The sequence below is a fragment of the Anser anser genome (genome assembly GCF_964211835.1).
Source record: "Anser anser genome assembly, chromosome: 6".
In the NCBI taxonomy this organism is placed as follows: domain Eukaryota; kingdom Metazoa; phylum Chordata; class Aves; order Anseriformes; family Anatidae; genus Anser; species Anser anser.
Window position 1 is genome coordinate 30,082,648 of NC_139726.1, and position 20,395 is coordinate 30,103,042.

At 38.1% G+C, this 20,395-nt stretch overlaps 1 protein-coding gene across 9 annotated transcripts in view; it reads right to left on the reverse strand.

Moving 5' to 3' along the window:
- Window positions 1-435: 435 nt before the first annotated feature.
- The window catches only part of USP40 (ubiquitin specific peptidase 40), a gene marked incomplete at its 3' end in the record, with an annotated part of 36,125 nt that continues 16,165 nt past the window's right edge, over window positions 436-20,395 (reverse strand). For 2 of the 9 annotated variants that reach the window (XM_083841366.1, XM_083841365.1), the window contains exons 15-33: window positions 19,957-20,027; window positions 18,535-18,851; window positions 17,465-17,591; window positions 16,676-16,733; window positions 16,157-16,210; window positions 15,067-15,155; window positions 14,328-14,414; window positions 13,030-13,066; window positions 11,269-11,333; window positions 10,632-10,706; window positions 9,386-9,512; window positions 8,848-8,925; window positions 8,388-8,482; window positions 7,145-7,263; window positions 6,695-6,760; window positions 6,231-6,441; window positions 5,353-5,448; window positions 4,431-4,525; window positions 1,453-4,017 (exon numbers count right to left, since the gene is read on the reverse strand). In XM_083841366.1, the coding sequence (XP_083697492.1) occupies window positions 3,909-4,017; window positions 4,431-4,525; window positions 5,353-5,448; window positions 6,231-6,441; window positions 6,695-6,760; window positions 7,145-7,263; window positions 8,388-8,482; window positions 8,848-8,925; window positions 9,386-9,512; window positions 10,632-10,706; window positions 11,269-11,333; window positions 13,030-13,066; window positions 14,328-14,414; window positions 15,067-15,155; window positions 16,157-16,210; window positions 16,676-16,733; window positions 17,465-17,591; window positions 18,535-18,851; window positions 19,957-20,027 (1,976 nt within the window). Of the gene's footprint in view, window positions 574-828; window positions 961-1,088; window positions 1,218-1,452; window positions 4,018-4,430; window positions 4,526-5,352; window positions 5,449-6,230; window positions 6,442-6,690; window positions 6,761-7,144; window positions 7,264-8,250; window positions 8,292-8,387; window positions 8,483-8,847; window positions 8,926-9,385; window positions 9,513-10,631; window positions 10,707-11,268; window positions 11,334-13,029; window positions 13,067-14,327; window positions 14,415-15,066; window positions 15,156-16,156; window positions 16,211-16,675; window positions 16,734-17,464; window positions 17,592-18,534; window positions 18,852-19,956; window positions 20,028-20,395 lie in introns of those variants that run through there. The other 7 variants (XR_014585897.1, XR_014585898.1, XR_014585899.1 and 4 more) reach the window with 7 other exon arrangements.

Here is a 20,395-nt window from a genome sequence, read left to right on the forward strand (position 1 = left end):
GTTTCTCCCTGGCAAATAGAAAGGCCATTTTAGCAGAAGCAGGTGTTTAAGCCCCACTGATCACCATATGAATACAAACACTGGAATAAAAACTCGTTTGAGGTCCAGTTAAAGTCTATAGGAAAGCTTTGTAATGCGAGGATTCGGAGATTTGTTAAGCAAGAAGCTGCATCTCTCTTAGCAAGAGACCTCCAATCCAGCGAGAAGACTGATGCCCTTAGAAGCCACAAACAGGCTTCGATGAAACAGGAGCAGTGGTACTTGAAAACTGAATTCAGCAAAACAAAGCTGATGCAGCTTCACTTACCTGGCTGTAACACAGATCTTCCCAGGGATCTTTGTGATTACTGTGTCTTCTGCATGTCTGCACACAGTGCTGTCCTACCAATTCACTCCTGACCAAGCATCAGTCAGTCAAAAAATAATTTAGTTGTTAGCTTTCTAGATACTGGCTCCAGGGCTGGGAGCTCCCTCGTTTTGGTTTCTCTAAGCTTGCTTGCAAACTCAGCTTGATACTATTACTCATCTTGTAGAGGGGCCTTGGATATGGCAAGGGCTGAAGATGGAATTTGCCTGTAATTAAAAAGAAGTGCTGGTAAAATCCCCAAACTCCAACTAACCACACTAGAGGGCACTCCCAGCACCCCTTGCTGGGATTTTTTTTTTTTTTTTAAGTTTGTTTGCTTTGCTGGGCAAACAGCAAAACCAGCCAGCAAGTCCCAGAATTGAGCAGCTTCCTCCAACTATAGCCTCCCTTGGCTGCCTCACTCACCTGTCCCAGCTACACACCCCCGTGCTACCCTTCGTCTTCCTTGTACCTGTAATTACCTGTAATACCCTTCACAATGCCATGGCTCAGTTCAGCGGCTTCTGAGGGAGAATTAAAGAGAGAATGAGATGGCTTTTTAAACTGTCCACTTCCTCCTGTTCTGTAATCACTTCAGCACACTGGAGTGAATTCTGAGAAAAAGGGAAAAAAAGAAAAGCGTTCCCATAATAAGATCCCTCAAGTTGAGCACATTCTTTTACAAGGACTTTACCAGGATCAGCTACCCAAGACAACTATTCTTCAGCAATATCTTTCTTACTCTGTGCAGATCCACTGTCCTCTGGATGATTTATGCTACTTCTCTTTAAAATTAGATCAGATTAATACATCTGTGCGCACACACATGTTGTTCCAACTCCCAGTTAGTGTAAGCTCTGAAACATACTTTCTGAAAAAGGAGGAAACATAAGTTAAAACCACCAACTTGCACCAAAATCCTAATCCCGCAGCTGAACACAGGGCTTTTCACACTGCAACCCCAGCTGGGTTGGGGAAACTTTTTGCACAGCGATCAGAATGCAGGCTTCCAAAGAGATTTGAAAATTTAAGCTTAAAAGTGTTAGAAAATAATTCATGCCATTCCCAAACATATCAGTGAAACATATACAGACAAATCAAATAGATATCTATAAATCACTCTTTATTTTGTGAAGAACACTTGAAAAATAAAGACAAAAGCTTTTCCAGGCTTTGGAATATAACCATCACAAACTGTGGAATCACAAAGGCTCCATTTTAAAAAGGTAGTCCCTCTCCCCACCCTGCTTTTAATGAACTCTCATTGTGGAATGATCCACAATAGCTTTAACAAAAAAAGCATTTTAAGCCAACATTAGAAATAATTCAATACTGGTTCAGTGCAGAAGCTGCTACATTACACTTCAAAGGCACATACTAGAATCCCCCCCCCCCGTTAGTCCTTGTAATTCATATTTAAATTTCTCCAAACCTCATGTTTTCAGGAAGAGACTAGAGTTACTAAGAAGTAGTTGGGAAGGTTAAGCCCAATACAGCTGTCCAGCATGGAACTGTAGGAAATAAAGTGACAGCACAGTAAGTGCAATGCAATGGAACGACTTGCAAATAAAAAAAGCTTTCTCCTTTACCTTACTAATCAGCATGTGCCATAGTTTTGGTAAACCTTGGCTCACAAGATGACTTGCTGACAGGGAAGAAGGTTTCACAAAATAAGTTGGATACAGCAAGCTGAGTTGGAGAGAAAGAAATTGGTTGCTCTCAACTCAGTCAAAAAAATAATCTATACAACTAGGATTCCAAGAGTTCAAGATTCAAGTAAAGCCTACCTATGACCAAAAGAGTTAGGAAATTAAAATACCCCCTTGATTGAAACATCATAAGAAAGCACAGAAACTGCTGAATTTTTAAACCTATCAAAAGAATTAAAGACTAATCACATGCTTCAAGATGAGGTACTTTTGACTTTTCTTCCCTTTTGTTTATAGTGTCAGTTTGTATTAAAATTGTCAAAAATACCAGAATATTACTGATTTACAAAAGGTAAGTCAGTGAATTTTCTCACATTAGTCAAAATTTTAGTAGTCTGCTGTACTTGCATCTTCTACAAAATCTTCTCCATACGTGAAACAGATTAAATACAGTAGCATCCAAAAATTACTTGTATTTTGTTCACTCAGGATACTTCAGGCTATGTTGAACAGTTGTTTTTAAAAGTTGCTTTGCTCATTTCAAAACATTTCCAAACATTTGTGCAGTTCAACAAGGCTGTGTAGTGTGTTTAATAGCAGACTCCATTTGATACAATCAATTTGCACAGGTTCCCAGCAGCAAAAGGCAAACACGTTACATGCCATCAGCATTTTACTGCTGCATGGAAATGCTTGTGTTATCTTCCACTATTCCATGTTCACCTTATCATTCATAGTATGCTTAGAATTTGATTATAAACAGTTAATTCTATTAAGAGTTTGAGTACAACTAGTAGTGACAATTTAAGCCAAAGAAAATTTTGAACCTGATGGGAAATTAGGTAATGAATAGGCATGTGCAGTGGGGGAACACAGCTTAAGTATTATAAGCATTAGAAAAGTTTACCCGAAGATGCTAAAACATCAACTTTTAGTAAACCCTGATTCCCAGCTTCAGGGGTAAGAAAACATGGTCTCTCATTAGGTAATTACAGGCACTCTCAATCTTGAGATCCAATCTTACAAGTATTTGGTAAACATTCCACTTAACATTTAAGAACCTTTGATACTGAGTTCAGCTGTTAGTGGGCTGCCTACATGCCCTTCTGTTGTGGAGGCTGTAAATCAACCGTCTGACTCCAAGAGAAACATTTTCTTTTTCCTCGAGTGTAATAAATATTAGCCTTTTTCCTGAGTACGCTCAGGTAATACAAGACCAAACAACAGGTCTGCCCAGTTCTTCTATCTTTTTGTTTAACGAAGCTTGTGAGCAACAAAAAACACCAGCAACTTTAAAATGTAGGGCTACTGCACTACTGTTTTGTATCAGAAAGGGCCTTCAGGTTTAAGAGCTTGACAAATTCTGAACTTAATCCTTTCTTAGTCAGTTTACTACCCTTTGTCCAGAGACTTCCACATTTCCTTCATTCCTGAAATCGGACTCGAGTTACTACAGATTTAGGTTTATATATAAACAGACAGAAGTAAGCTCTGGTATTGCTAGTAACTTCAGTGATCAGAGATGGAAAAATAACTTCTAGAAAGATATGTTTATGACTGCATTAAAAAAAGGAAGCAAACTTCGTAGTGATGGTGCAAGACATCAGCATCTGACAAAAAAGAGCATTTAGGGTGATTATAAAAAGTCAAAGGGTAATACAATATATTATTCATTTTTCTCATGAATAAAGTGCATTTACCTAGCCTGAGAATAAGTACCACATTGACAAAGGGATGCAAAAGCACTTCCAAGAGAGATTAGAAGAAAATCAGTTATCCTGAATCCTATATCCAGTTTGTCTCGGTGATTCTTGAAGACGCTTTGAGAACAAGCATCCCTCTTGCTGGTCCAGTTGAGGTACTCCAATTCAGTACATCAGTAGTAGGTTCTCATCAGCAAAGCATCTCCTGTGCTATCTGAAAACTCCCACGTTGATAGAAAGAGCTACTTCTGGTTTACGTTGCTTAATATTCAGTTTTTCCTCAGACAAAACATGGTCCTGTAAGCGTTCAGCTTGCCGACTGTTAAAAAAATTAAGATGCCTGAAATTAGTATGAGCCCTAGCACCTAAAGCAGAATGAGACAGCAGGACTGGAAACCCAATTTCCACTAAATTGTTAAGAATGATACTGCCAGTTCCCACTTATGACCTCTGCATGGCCAGTGCAGCAAAGGAGTTCATTTTTCATCTCCAGAGGCAGAGTCAAACTGTCCAGTGTATTGCAAGAAAAAAAAAAAACTAAGGTAGGAACGTGGCACTTAAAGCCAGAAGTTTGAATTATCTGAGTGCTTCTTTTGGCACTACTAAAATTGTACACTGCAACAGCTAGCACTGTCCCAACAAATTATCCATGTAATAAGCTACTCTGAAAGACTAGACTGTAAAGAACAGCTTTCACATTTCTGAACAAAAGTAGAAGTAAATATTCAATACCTTTTCTTTTTTTCTAATGCAAGCTGCCTTTGTTTCTCCTTTCCAAGATCATCTCTCACTGTGCTGAAGTCCTTACTGTCATCAAGGAGAAGATTCTGTTGTCAAAAGAGATTGAGTATATTAGCATATAAATTCCATCTACCAAAACTATTCCCTACATATCGATCAGTTTAAACAATAAATTTAAAGCATTTTGTCTAATTCTACAGCAATGGATTTCAAGTTAAATGCAGATGATTAAAAAAGGCAAAAAAAAATCTTCAGCTCCTCTGAATTGGCCTTAATCAGAAAATTTTCTCAATACTCTGATACATCAGAATAGGACACCAGAGCTCTAGCACACTGTCTGACAATTCAGCAAGTATGTTCTTTCAGAGGTCTCCTACGTAAGTTTTATTACATAGAAGTATATTGAACTCTGAATTGGTAACTTATTTATTTTAAGTACTTAAATGGATCTGTAGTAATTCTTTGGGAAATGTAATGGATTTAAGTTTAGGATATGTTTTTAACAGGCATTGTTCTTGGATTTTATTCTGAGTTGAAAAAACAAAATGAGGGCAAGAAAAGCTCAGTTTCTTCTGGATAGTGTTCAAGCATAGAGCAGAAACTGACTGTCTTACACTTGCTAAGAGAGCACTGCACAAGAACCTTTAAGGTGTGCCCTCTAGTGCCAGTAGCAGGACATAAGGGGGGGAAAGCATGAAACTTCCATGACTGGTTAAGAACAGGAAGAAAAAACCCAACATATCAGTACTAACAAGATTCCCCCCTCCACACTATGTACTGTCTAAATTCTTATGTTAGAACTTACATACCGATGTAGCAGGATACAGGAAAACCAGAAAGAATTTGATTTACTGCAGAGGGGACAGTGTCTGAACCTAATCCTTGGGCAACAATTAAAGCCACGTTAATTTACCTTCACCCCAATGATATCTCCATCTTTCAGGTGATAAGGCGCTGACTGTAAACTCTCCTGTTTTTTCTTCCGTTTTCTCTTTGAAATTTGCTGAGTCTGTATAAAAATCAAAGTAGAACATTCATACACAGCTGATTTCAGAAATTTGCTTAAATTGACATTTTCTGGCAGTCCCTAAAGGTGTAGGGTCCCCACTAGCTACTCTTACACAATCAGAGTCTTATTGTCATGAAAATTAGAGTCATTTTGTTTTTCTGCTGCTTCCTCATAAAAAAAATACTTATTTCTTTCTTCTTCCACACAATCTCTTGCAGCCCACCTGTATAAAGTAAATGACAATTCGTGATCAGGGACAACTCTCAGCCAAAGGACCTCTTGTATAGTGAAGAGAAGAAATACTCTGATTCTGCTACTTCTACAGAAGTCTGTCATTTCCGTTAACTAATTGCGACAGCAATAGATTGAAAAAATCAAAATATAGATTTGCATAACACCCATACTTATGAACTGCAACTAAGTAATGTTTCTCAACCTATACAAGCAAATTCAGTAGTACATGAAAAACCTTGAATAAACTACAGATTTATCCTGTGCCAACCACACTCTCTTAACCACATAAAAGTCTTTTGGGGGAACTTGGCAGAATTGCAAGTTCCGATGACTTGTAGTGTAATCAAAAATCCTAATGTCTTAGCTATAATTTAATGAAGACCTAACAGACCCTTGAAGAAATAAACCACTTCCACCAAATTTACCTCACATTCATGTTTCAGGAAGATAAAGATGTGCATTCAAATATGCATGCTGAAGAACTGCAGCACAAACCAACACATACATTTCTCAAAACAACTGTTGGATTCTGTCATTCCAGATCTTACCCAGCTAGATATTGGCAGCCACTCAAATTTTTCAGGGAAGTATTTGGCTATTTCAATTTTATCTACAGGGAGACAGTAGTGAGAAGCCACTCTTTGCCTCAGTGACCAGGTAGTGCATTCTTTGGAGATATCCCACACCAAATCCACGGAGTCATAGTAGTCCCTCTCCCCTGGTATGCCCATCTGTACTCGAAGCAGCAATTCATGTGGGCTGTCACAAGAAAGAAAATAAACCACTCCTGTGAATCATGCTTTTAGAATCCAGAATAACTAGTTTTCACTGCCTCCCACCCTCCCTTATTTTTAGGCAACAGCTCTACCAGAGGAAAATAAAAAATAAGCCCCAAAGCATTCAAGCATAGTGACAGCTGTAATCTTGACTGAAAGTATTTAAGTAAAAAGCTGCTAGATTAAGTCGCATCTCAAACACACGGCAGTAAGAAATAAGTATTTTCAAGACTTACCCCAAGTTTTCTTCTTTTTGCAAAGGTTCTATGCAGATTGCCACTCTGGCACCCAGCTTATATTCACTGAAAACAAAACAAAGATTATACACATTTTTCGGTCATGTATTCTAAATTCACAAGTAGAAAAAAATCACGCTTCTAGTCAAGTAGGATCCATGCTGATCTGAACCAAAACAAGAGGCTATTGGAACAAAAAAAACTCAGAAAACTGCCAAAACTGCATTTAAAAATACAAAATAAAGCTTAGCATAACAAGTGTGATATGATCTACTTATGTTCACACTTGCCCATTCCATACCACTTGAGTTGAAAATTATGTTGAGCAAAAACTTGAAATAACCAGAAATGGGTTTTATTTGGCTGAGCCGATTTTATCTCTCCACCAATCCATCTCACAATTCAGTCAGTCTGTTGCAATACTACTTCAGTGTTCAATAAGAAACCTACTTGAGTTGCTGCTTGTTGTGTCGTAAAAGCTTGCCTGGGCGCTTACTTTCCACTGTCCAGGCTCTGAGAAATGTGGGCAGTGGGACAACGTGCTCCTGACGGCATGGTAAAGTCATAGCCTGAAAAAACAAACATTTCTTCAATAACTTCAGCAGCCATTCTGCTTGGAAAGAAAATGATTGATTCTCAATGCTATACTGAAGCAATTAGACACAGGGCAAAGTATTTAGATTTATTCCAGCTTGTGACTCACAGGTAGTGAGCAGGATCAACTTATTTGCTTTATGACCTCAAAGCGAGTTGACCTTCACTCCCTCCCAACACTTCTCAATTTATCCTAAGTTTCTAAAGTATTTTTTTATTTTTTTTTATTTTTTCCCAACCAAAATTTCTATAACTGGGAGGGAATGAGGCTGACAAAATCATTGCCATGATCAAGTGCCGTAAAAAGCTTCTTTAAACCCTTATGGAGGACACAATGCTGTTTCCATGCTAGGACAAATCTTGTTCATAAGATGCAAATGGGCAGTTTTGCATAGCAGCAGTTTGGATGAGACTGTGAAACTGAAGTCATACCCAAAATGGCAAATACTGGTATGGATCAGAAACTAGAGAAATATCCTTTCCCATGCTGTTAAGCAGAACGACCAACTGGCTAAATAATAGAAGAGTCTTATGATAGTTTTTTTTTCCCCTTCAGAAGTGTATTAAACTTTTATTTTTCTGGTTAAAAAAAGCATTAAAAGGCATCTTAGTTTCTGGCTAAAGAAACTAAGCTATACTTCCGTGAATGACAAACGTGACCTTCTGTGCATCTAAAGCGATTTTTTAATCCATTAGATTCAACATACAAAAAAACACGCAGAAAACTAAAACAAGAACAATGTGGAAATGAAAAGTGGCTTTTGGGGAGTGCTTGTATATGTGTTCTTGTCATGAATAATTTGTACATTGTGAAATAAAAATAGGGCTGCAAGCCAAAGTTCCAGATGAAGTGCAAGAAAGGCTTTTGCAGCCCAGGACGCATGAGAGGTAGAATGGCAACTGCAGGGAACATACTAAGGAATTATCTGAGCTACATGCTCAAACTGCCTCTTGGTACTTACCACTGAACATGGCATATAAGCAAATGCCATATCAGAACATACTAGAGACAAGGGAAAAGGAAATAAAAAATATGTATTAATATAGCTCAATTAATCACAGTGTTGCTGTACATTTCCAACACAGGAGAGCATCTAACCTGCATCTTCAGATCTTCCAAAGTGGCTTCGCCTGCTATTTCTATACTGCCAGCGTAACACAGATCCATGTCTGTTTGGATGCATTCTGGTGAGTCTTTAGATGGAAGCAGGAAGGGAAGAGGGAGGAAGACAAACAACAGTAAAGTGAGTATGACATTGTCCATTGTCCTAAGAGATGGGTCACTTGTAGGTGAGATTTCACTTAAAGATCTGACCTAAGTTTTTTTTATGGTAGTTTAAGAAACCTACTCAAGTCTGCAAATAGTATTAATTAGTGGTTATGACTCTGAAATGCAGAGTGTCTTGCAAGGAAAATTAAAACTGTTCTTATCTACGCTACTGGACTCGACACAGAAGAAAGTCAGACTGACAAAGCTTAAGAGAAAAGGAGGAAAAATTGAAAAAAAATCTAAACTTCCACAACACAGCTTAGTAGCAAAGGAAGAACTTTACTCTTACTATAGAGAGGAAAATCGGTTAGTTTTCCTTTTCCAATTTGTTGTTTTCCCCAGTTGCTTTTCTCCTTCCTTTTCAATCCTGTATGTAAATGTAAAATTTAGTCATTCTCCAGATTCTCCAAAATCAATTTAGCTTGAAGTGAGATAAATGTGATATCAAGAATCTGACATTTGAAGCCAATCAAATGCATGCTCTTTGAGTTGATGCCTTATAATACTGCCACTGCCTTAAGTATGGAGAAGCAATTTTATTTGCTGGCAGGTAAACAGCCCAGGCTTCAAAATCTAGTGAAAATCTTTGTCTTTGACCAAATATAGCCAAGAAACATGAACAGTCCCATGCAGCATTCTTGGTCTAATAAAAAATTGCATCTGTCTATTATGTGGCTCCTTTCACCATCAGCTTACTGAAACTTGTACAGTTACTTACAGGTTTCAGGAGGATTTTAAAGGTTCGGATTAAAATTTAGATTTTTGACCAAAAGGCCTCATTGTTATCACAGGCAATATGATTCCTTTCAAAAACTGATCAAGCTCACCTCCTGCAGGAGACACCTGCAAATCGTCCATCCTGCAGGTTAACCCATTCACTTGGTCTTGTCCATTTTCTTTATGTTTCATATGGCTTGAAGGCTTGAACCACCAGATGGGAATTTTCAGAAAGCCCTGAAAAATGAACCGAAAATACCAGTCAGCCCATGTGTTCCAATGCAAATTAAAAATTTTACCTTCCTCTGGTGAAGAAGGAAAAAAAACTTGTTCAAGTCTGAGTTTTTGTAAAGATATTGGCATTCTTTTTACAGGGACTACTCAGTGAAAAAAAAAAAGACAGCCTCGTATCACATGCTATCACCATCCTGCTCTGCCATATGGCATCTAACATTACATTCTCAAGTGACTGACATTTGTCTGGAGATCCAGACATAAATATGACCTTACCAGAGGAAGCTGTATTCATTTAGCAACATTGTTTTGCCAGTTCAGAAATGCTCCTGATTTTCTTACCTGCTCCTTTCTTAGTGTCCCGTCCTGTCTGGAAGCAGGTAAGTGGATGTTTCCCTCATTTTCTGAGTAGGATATAGGCTTTATTTCTTCTCTTTAGATGCAGCTCTGAACTGGTCTATTACCACCCACTGCACTGTTACTCTTATCCTACATTTTTGTCCTCCCAACAACTATATTAGAAGTATCTGTTTTTCCTTGAAGAAGCTTTATTCACCATAAAATTGCTGAGATCTCTACTATATGCCCAGTGCTTCTTGCAGTCTTTTAGCCTCCTGTCTCAACTTACAATGCCCTTTATCACTTGAGGTTTGCTTGTGCAGAAACCTTCCATGGCCATTGCTGATGAGGATTTCCCAGCAGGGCCCTCCATTTTCAAGCACAATCATCAGTACAAAATCTGACCTTAAAAAGGAACACAAATTCCTTTTTTTTTTTTTATGATTTTATGAGGAAATAGTAGCATAAGAATTGTGCCTTCACAAGAATCTTGCATTCCAGAAATACTGATTTCTTCCAGATTTGTTAACCTTGACACACTTCTAGACAAAGCTGCTGCAACGGGCAATTTTTACTACAAAAGTCTAAAGAATATAGACAAATTAAGAATATTATAAATAATGATTTAAATAAAAAGAGCTGTAAAACTACCAAGCATTATTCATTACTTCTGACTAAAAATATTTCAGCTGAAAAATTCTAGAATAAGAGAATAAATTACTTTCATATTCAAGTATCGAGATACAGTCACCTGACTAACGGACATAATTTGTTTATTTTTACCTTTGGTGGAAGCTTTCCTTCAGTTATAACCAAAGTATCTCCTCTACAAACATTAAGTTCCTTCAGAGTGGCATTCTGCAGGAAGAGAAAGATAGTACACTTGTAAGTCTACATGTTCTTGTGCTTTGTTTTCTAAATTATGATTTATCTTTTTTTATGCAATGTATGCCAAAGGTTTTGTTTTTCCACATCCACCACTTGGAGACAACTTTGCAGCAGGACACAACTACTACATCTACAGGAGTCTGCACTGCAAGAGCCCTTCCAGTGCATCCTGCCGAGCTGCACATTACCTTCGCACCTCTTACCAATTAACACCTCATGCTTGTTTGTAGTGTGCTTAACACATGCTAATCTTAGACTTTAGGAAAAACTATGTGGATATGGCTTAAAAATAATCCCTGAAAATAGGAGCCAGGTGTGTAAGATTTCCATTTCAACCTATTGTTAAAATGCCTTTATAAGGCCTTGTTAAAACAGAACACTGTGCTGAGTAAAGTAGCACACAAAAACACCACATATTTACTTTATAGCAGTTCTCTTTGGGAAAGTCTCTAAAGAAAAATGAAACAGACACTATTGTGTGTTTCAAGTCAAAATGATCATGTGATTCAAGTCAAAAATAGGATCCTCTTACTTCCTGACTTAATGCTTCCCCTGCTTCATAGCACCAGTCAATCCTTCTCAAATGCCAGCTGTCACCTACCAAAGAACAAAAACACACATGGAAAACTAATTAGCCAACAATACTGTTTCATGGAAGAAAAAACACACAACTACTACTACAATTAAGACATCTAGAAAGGTTTGTTGCTCTTATTTTTTTGCCCCCCCCCTCTCCCAATAAAAAACACAAACATCTCTGACAAACTGAATCGTGTACCACCTTCACATCCTTCCTCAAATCCTAGAAATACACTTTGCTGTTTGGAAGTTTTTTTTTTTTTTTTTTTTTTTTTATAAATGCCCGCTTCCTCACCTACCTGCTTAATTTCCCTAGTTTAAGAAGAAAGCAAAGCAAGTGCATTGACAATGCTTAGCCAAAAAACATTAAAACAAATAAAACTGTACATAAAATAAAATGCTGAGGGGGGAAAAATTTGGAAATACTGTGTGTGAATTGCTGATGAACTTCTCAATTCATTATACCATTTAAATCAATAACAGGCTCCTTAAAGTAAAAACTATACTATAAAGAAAATCCAACTTCCCCTTCCAAACTGTTTATCTTCTGGATTTCCAGGAGACTTCACAGTGGAGGATAAAAAGATGGTATCGTTCAGAAACTATGAGACTTTAGATTTAGCACCTATGCATAAAGCATCAAGTACAGAAGGAAGAAATACAACTAAACTTTTTAATTTGATTAAAACATAACAGATGAAAATGCACTTTTTTTTTGCAGAGTACAAAATTTGATTTTCACAACTAAACTAAGCACATAAGGAATCTCATCAATAATTTATGTGGAGAAAGGACTACTTTGCAATCTTTTTAAACAACATCAAAATTCAGTGAAGCCTGACCTTTCTTTGAGAGAAGTCAGATCACAAAGCTCTACACAAGGCCAAATTTAATTTTCCAAAAGCAGTAATATAAAAAGAAAGCAATGAAAACAGAATCACTGTTTCTTGGCAGTAAACCTATACCACAGGGAAATAAAAAAGGTTAAGCTTGTATTTAAGACATCATTATGTACTCCACCCATATGTACATGTAAACAAGAACACAATACTTAATTTTATCTTGGGCTACTCAATGTGTATTCTGATAGTAACGTGTTTCAGGTGAACATTTTTTATGGAGTATGGCTCAACATGCTGCCATCAGTCCACCATAAAACAAATTCAGCATTTAATGAATATTTAGAAGTAAATCTGGTCTGTGCTTCTTCCTCCACATCAGCATCAACACAAAGACATTCAGCCAGGAAATTCACGTGTGATGCAAGTGCTATCTCTCTCTCTTCCTTAATCCTCATAAAAATGGTCAGTAACAGGAACTCCTACCACTCAGATTCCCAAACAGTGACCAAACTGTGATCTCATTTTGAACAACTTGTTTTTGCCAAGTGACCTAAAAAGGCTTTTTTCTTTAAATGTTCATCACATGCAGTGGTTTCCAATGAAACAGATGTCAAAACAGCCAAACACCTCTACCTGTATGTGCACCCAACTGTACATTCCAGAAACTGTGGGTTTTGCCATACTGCAATTAAATATAAAGCTGGAAGCTGCACAACCAGCTTTTATCAGAGCAAAACTATAAGTTCATAATTCTTTCCTCTCCCCTCCTCACATTACAATGACACAAATCATTGTAACAAATTAAGTTTTAGGGTACCAAGACCTGTCTTAGAAGCCTGAAAAATGCATTATTAAACAACAACACAACTAACCTGATAATCCAGATTTTTCTAGCATTAAATTTAGACACTGGAAAAAAAGAAAAACATAAGTTGAGATTTCACATTCTCAATTCATAGGTTGGAAAATAAAGTTTTCAGCAAATCTACACTAAAAATTTCTAAGACACAGAAACAGAGTGACTGATTCCTGTTCAACTCCTAAAAGCAATATAGTTACGTAGACATGGTGCATTTGAGCTAGATATTATACCCTTTAAATAGGGAATTTTTCTCCTGTAGGAAGTTTACTGTCAGGTGAGTACACACAGTTAAAAGAAGTCTGTGCTGTCAGTTTGTTGATTCACTAAAAGAAGTTCTGCCACTGAGCTCAAAAATGCACCTTTTAGAAATAAAACCTGCAAAACTCACTTTCCACTACTTCTAGATATCAGCAGTCTGTACCAGAAAGAGGGATCTGTAGTACTGAGGACTGCTTCCCTCACTCTGTGCACAGTTGTCCATTCAGAGTTTGATAAACTACAGAAGAAATGTTTGTAGCAAAACTGACTGTAGCAACATGCCTTTAATCCAGTAACCCTCACTAGCTCTTGTTCTCCAGAAGTAATGTAAGATGACTGTCTTAATTCCAAACTCTTTCCAGTCCATATACAGCCTACCATCCTCCACAACCCATGCAACTATTGAGTCTGATCGACTGGTCCAAGATACAGAGTTACGGTGCTCGCTGCATCTTTCTGGATTTTTCTGTTTTGACTGTCAAGCACATTAGAACAACTTTCTGAATACACATTCCCAAAGACACTGCACCATCCTCATACACTGCATTCTGTCTCACCTGGACTTGGCCATAATTATCATTAAAAGCTGCCTTATCCTCTTTGAGCAATGCTATCAGAGTCCAACTTGCAGACCTGTTTTTTAAAGCCTAATTGCACAGCACAACTCAAAAGCATGCATATAGAATCATTCAGGTTGTAAAAGACCTCTAAGATCATTTAGTCCAAAGATTAACCTAGTATTGAGAAAAATAAAAGCTACCACATACAAAAATTTAACTGTGGCAGTCTCTGCCATGATTACATCTCATTCTGAGTATTGTTGTTTATAAAAGGAGTGGCTAGCCACGCATGAAGTAGTGAGACTACATTCATCCAAAGGAAATATGATGTCTCTTTACTACTTGGTGAAAGCTCAAGGCAAGTTGAAACACTTCCTTTGATGCGATGCCTCCTGGCAAGCTGAAGTGGCACAGGTACAAAACAAGGTTCTCTACAAGCAGCAGACCTGACCCAAGCATGACATAAGCTTTTAAGAGCATCTAGACTTACTTCTTTCACAGAGGCAGTCTCTTCCACAACTATCTCCATCTCAGGGCCCATATGTTGGTCGTGCCCAATAATAAAATATAAGAAGAGCTAAAAAGGCAAGTATAAACTGTTTAGAATACATATTTAAGTACCGAAATACTGAGAGAAAACTCTTCCCAATGCATGCAGTTATTGCATGAAGTACCAGCTATTGCACTGTTGCCATCAGTCAAACAGCACTGCAACTACAGAGAACAGAGGAGCACATGCAATTGAGTTATGGCCATCAGTGGAGCTTCATTAAGCAGCTGTACATGTGCTTTGCCTGCTGCAAATGAGAGAGAAAACCTGCTAGCTTAAGCCCTATTCTGGCACTTTGATCATCAGAAATATACAGCCCCCCCCATGTTTACAACTTGCAGATATCAAATATAGTATTACCTCCCTTTTCTTTATGCTCTTTTGCTCATATGCACATGAGAGCAAACATGGAAAACTGCAAACAGATCAATTATAATAAGTGATTTACAATTAGTCAAATGAGCTATATTAACTGTTAGTGTGTACAGGCTCTTGGCATTCAGCACTTGAGATGTGACATGAACCTTCCTGATAATACATATAATTCTTGATATTAGTAAGCATTTTTCCCCCATACTGATTACCACTACAACCATTGTAGAAGTACAAAGAGGACCACGTGAAATATTGAAAAGCATAAAACCGCTCTAGTCCCTTTTCAGTCCCAGCCCTTTTATACCTGTGTGGAAGTTGGAGCTTTTCCACGACACAGCCCGAGCAAGCTTCCCATTTTCAGTTCTGCTTCCTTGACAGTATAATCCTCAGGCACTTCCGGGAAAAGAAAATAAGGAAGACATCATAAGCTGCCATTTCTAAAAACATCCATTCTATTGTGCTGCTCTTTAGAAAAAGATAAAAACGTTCAGTGACATTTAGGGAGCTTATTTTCCACAGTGTTTACATTAAATCCGTAAACCTTCTATGACTAGGGCAAATCTGTATAAAGGTTTCTCCCCACCGCCCCTTGTACACCCTTGTATGGGGTGACAGAAGACTTTAGGATGGAACAGACATTTGTAGGTTATCTGGCTCAAACCCCTGCTCAAAGCAGGACCAGCTCTGATGAGGTTTTACCAGTGAAGCTCTGAACACTTCCAAGGATGGCTAACCCATGCACCTCTGGGCCCCACGCCTAATGTTTGACCACTCAGTGTAAATTCCCTTTCCCCCTGCTACCACACCCTGTGGGAATTTCCCTTGCTGTAATTTGTGTCTGTTGCCTCTGATCCTTTCATCCAACTTTGGGAAGAATCAGACTCTGCCTCCTCTACAGGTCCACACTGAGGAGTTAAAAAATGACAATTATTTCCCCCGAACCTCCTCTTCAGGCTGAAAAAAACAGCTTCCTTCCTCTCATGTTCCAGTTCCCAAACCATCCTGGATGCTTTCCTGCAGACTGGCTCTAGTTTGTTAGGGCTTCTTTCTCATACTCGGGAGGTCCCAAAACGGATGCCACACTCCAGACGTTGTCTGACAAACGCTGAGTAGAGCAGAATTAATCTCTTCGGCCTCCTGGTTGTACTTTGCTTTAGCAGTGTTATCAGTAAAATAGTAAAAATAGAGAAAATATTTTCCAACAAGTGCAAAGCTGATCTATAGCCTCTCGCTACTGCCCCAGCAACAGTGAAAATAAAGCTTGAGTTTCTATTCTACTGAACGTTGGCCATCAGGAGCAGAGTTATACAGTGACAGTAGTATTACACACATCACTTCAAGTCTCCCAATTTAATTTCTTAAAGAATTATACCAAAATAAGTAAATAAATTTACCTGGAGAAAGAAGTTTCCCATTTCCACTAACAGGTCTAAGACAACTGTCACTTGCTGTAACAAAAAGGGGTGCAGAAGAGAGGTTGATATATTAAATAATTCAAATAAGAAGTTTGGATCAGAAATTTAGATGGTTAACATATTTCAGATTAATGACAACAACAGGTTTATCCTAGAGACCTTCCTCTGGAGATATTACATCAAAAGGAGTGAATTCCTAGGGACTTCATGAACAAGTTTTTATACTTTCAGTGAAAGATTACTTTCTCTTTGAAGCCACCTGTTAGCCACAACGAGTATGAGTAAAATATGAAACTGGCCAAGTGTTTCCAAAGACTTTTTTCTTGGAGAGCTTTAGGAGGCGACGGGACATGGGGCTGGGCACCCTGCTCGGGGTGTCCCTGCTGGAGCGGGGTTGGGACAGATGGACCCAGGGGTCCCTCCCCACCTCCGCCAGTCTTGTCATTCTCTGAAATTCTAATGTTATCAGATCTGTAAGTAAAGCAGTTGAACACTTACCTAGCTCTTCGTCTAGTTGAAGCTCCTGTATTGCTTTCATTTTGATATCTGACATCACCTAAAAAGAAAGCACTATTAACACCTCCAATACAAAAAAGCCAATATATCTGCTGTTCAAATGCCAGTCCACAAAAGGCAGCCTTCAGTTGAAATGCATCCCAGTTATGTTCTTATTCTTGCTAACATTATACACAACTAAGAAAACATTTATTTAATACTATCACACAGAAATATGATATCTGTATATTTATTACATGCAACATATTTGGGGAAGTTTTTCTTACAGAAAGTATTCCAAAGAAAAGAAAATAGTATTTAACTTTTGAATTTATCAAAAGACTAATATTTTGCAAATATTCATTTTGCAAGCAGTACGTTCTGTAACAGGAAATAACTTAAAAAGCAGAAAAGGTATCAGAGAAATCCACCCCTTGGCAAAAACAGCATTTCTTTCTTATCCTGTTTTGAAAGGAAGAAATAGTATTTTCTTCCTCTTTCAGGTTTTGTTACTGGCATGGCCTCAATACGCTTACAGGATGGTCCAAAAAGAAAACTGTTTCACACAAAGACACTAGTGTAGACTGCACTGTATTAAGTTACCAGCATTATGGTCTTAATACATAACATCAAAATATTCCAGTAACTTTAACTCCAAGCTGCACACTATTTCCCCCACAGAAACTTCAGTTCAAATGCTAAAACCAGTCCTCATTAACCTGCCCAACTGCACTGGCCAAACATCTCAGGGAAATAGCCTGTCTTAAATGGCTGAACAATCAGACTTCTTACTGTTTCAATAGTGGCAGTAATTTTAACGTGTTTCTGTTCATCTTCCATTCCGCAGAAGTTTTTAACTTGGAGCCAGCTGATGTCGTATGTAAAAGCAGTCAAATTGCCACTTGAAATGTTCACAAAGCTGTAAAAATGAGCAGTACAAATATAGTCAAAGACAGCAGAACTTTGTATTATCTGGGCTAGATTGCTAAATACCAAAGCTCTCAAATAAATCAAAAATGCCTAGGTCATTAATAATGATAGCCTCAGGCAGAATCCAGGCACCACTCGGCTGGCTATTGAGTAAACCAGGAAAAACTGTTTTGGTAACTGTCTTTCAATGGAAATAGAGCTTTTGAAGGCACTCAGAGTCGAAGTCACTTTGTGAGGCTGGATCTAAGCCTTCTGGAAAAAATATTTTAAAAAGCATACCAAGTAATAACCAGACTTTGAGACGATGTGTCTGCTACTACACAAACAGAGAAACAGCTCTTTGAGAAGAACTCTCTCACCAATGTAGTTGCAATTTTTCAGAACTGTTTCAGCTAGGAAGTTAGAATTTATATAACAAGCACATATACACATCTCTAAAAACAGGAACCTACCCTCAGGACTATACACTTGGAAGGGAAATGAGACCAGAAACTTGCCCCTGGCAACTTTAGATTCAACTTGGGAGATTCAGCTGAGTTGCATACTCTTCTGATACTGCACAGTTCTCTCATTCCACCAAGTCTCTCAGAGAACCACAAAACTCAAGGCTTAGAAATTCAAGTTACTCCAAAAATGTGCCAGCATACTGGGCACAATTTGTTCTCATTAGGTGTTTCCTATTAGAAGTGTAAGTCAAAGGATGTGACTGCATCTGCACTTTATGAGCAAAATATCTAACAGCTGGTAAGAGTCTGATCCCAAAAATGTAAGACTACATTACCTTGAATTTAAAAGGTCACAAAATGAAAATTAATTTGAGTAATGTATATATAAACATATATACACACACACACATCTAGCATAATTTTAACTGAACAGATTTTGCCACAACTGCTTTTTTGAGTAAACATACTTAAAATCAAAATGGTTACCTCTGGTCATGGCTGTCTAAGATTAGTACTGAACATCCATCTGTCAGACCAACACTTCTGATCGTTTCCTTCATATGTTCTTCAAGAACTTCCCAGTTCTTGCCTTCTCTTTCAGGTCCTGAGCCATTCTTTAAAATGATTCCTCCTGACGGTGCTAAGGCCCTGTGCAGATCCTCCAGTTTAGTGCTGCATGGAAAGATGTGCTGCGATTCTGTGAAGTGTTGACCCTTCCCTCCTTCATTATACTCTGCCAAGCGAAGAACGTTTATGATCACAGGTTCATGATCAGGGCCTGTCATCACCTTTGTGCCACCAACCTGAAGTAAGGAATGCATAGATTATGTAGAGATCAATAATGCACATTTCTGTAAACAGCTATACTATACAGCAATAAGTGACAACAGTAAAATTATTGAAGCAAAAAGGTGGAACTTCTCTCATTAGAAATAAGCCATTTTTGACCAAATGCCTACTGAACAAACAACGAGAGTAACTCAAACGTATTGGGACAGGAAAGCATACTGCTAAGGTCTGTTCCATGTCTGCATGTATAGTAAATAATGTTGGTAACAGTAACGGGGTAAATAGTGGATGGAAAAATCAGTCTCCACCAAATTATGAATAGCTGACTTTAACCCCTCAGAATATTAAAAAAATTAGCATGACTGAGGCAGGTGAAGAGAATTAGATTTTTAAGTCTGTGCTTTCTGATTTGTTACCCAGGCCAAGAATATAATTACTTGCTGAAAGCAATTTGATTGTGTAAGAAGCTGGAGCATTGAAGACCACATCAAAACTACAACAAAGATAAGAACTCTGTTACTGGAAGGTTGTTTTTGTTTTTCCTTGATAAATCAGAGAACAAATGTATACTTTTACAGCAAAAATCTGTTTAAAGCAATATTTTATTCCATAATAGAGATGGAGGGCAAATTTTTGCTGTGTTATGTAATCACTGAAACATGCATTTGAAAGTTAAGCAGAAGCCTGGATATTGAGGGGACCCAAAAGAAGCATAGCATTTCAGGGAGACCATACACAAAAATAGGTGAATGGTTCACCACAGGGCATAAGTTATCACATTACTATCAACTGATCTCCTACCAAGAGGCACCAGATCTTCTCACGATTATACTCCAGTGTAACTGGCATTGGATACCTACAGGCACCTATTAATCTGACCGTATCACATTCTGCATTCTGTACAGTTCTACCAAGAACCACACTGTACATCACACAGAAGGTTAACAGTGACAAATTGTAAAAATACTGTATTCTAGATGAGGCTGAAGGGGTGTCCTCCAAGCCAATGTTAGCATGTCAGTAGCACAGCTGCAAAATAGTCTGAAGCTTCCAAAAACATGTCTAGAGACTATATCTTATCTCTTGGGAACTGAGAAGAAATATTTGGTTTTCATTTACCTCTTTCCCATTCCACACAAAAATGTCTGCTCCATCAACCAGCCCAAAGCAGTCCAGTGTCAGCTCATCTCCTAAAAAGATGAAGTCATCAAGTTCTTCTCCCCCAAAAAACAGACACACAGGGTCAGCTGGTAACTGCTATATGCTGGCACATTCTACTCTGGCTCAAGTCCACCACTACAAAAGCTGCTGTGTGATCAGAATTTACAGGGGGTAAGTTAGGGTTCACTCAAGTAGCAAGGGCAACAGGAGTAGGTACACAGTTAAGATGGTCAAAGCGCAAAGGTTTCAATTCCATTTCCCTTACAAATCAAGGCTCACACTAGCACTTGATAAAGCTACTTGGTCAGGATTATCTAGATAAGCTTTAACAGCGAATCAATAGATTTAAAATAAAAAAGCTGGACTTAACAAGTGACTTACATACAATGTGTTCCAT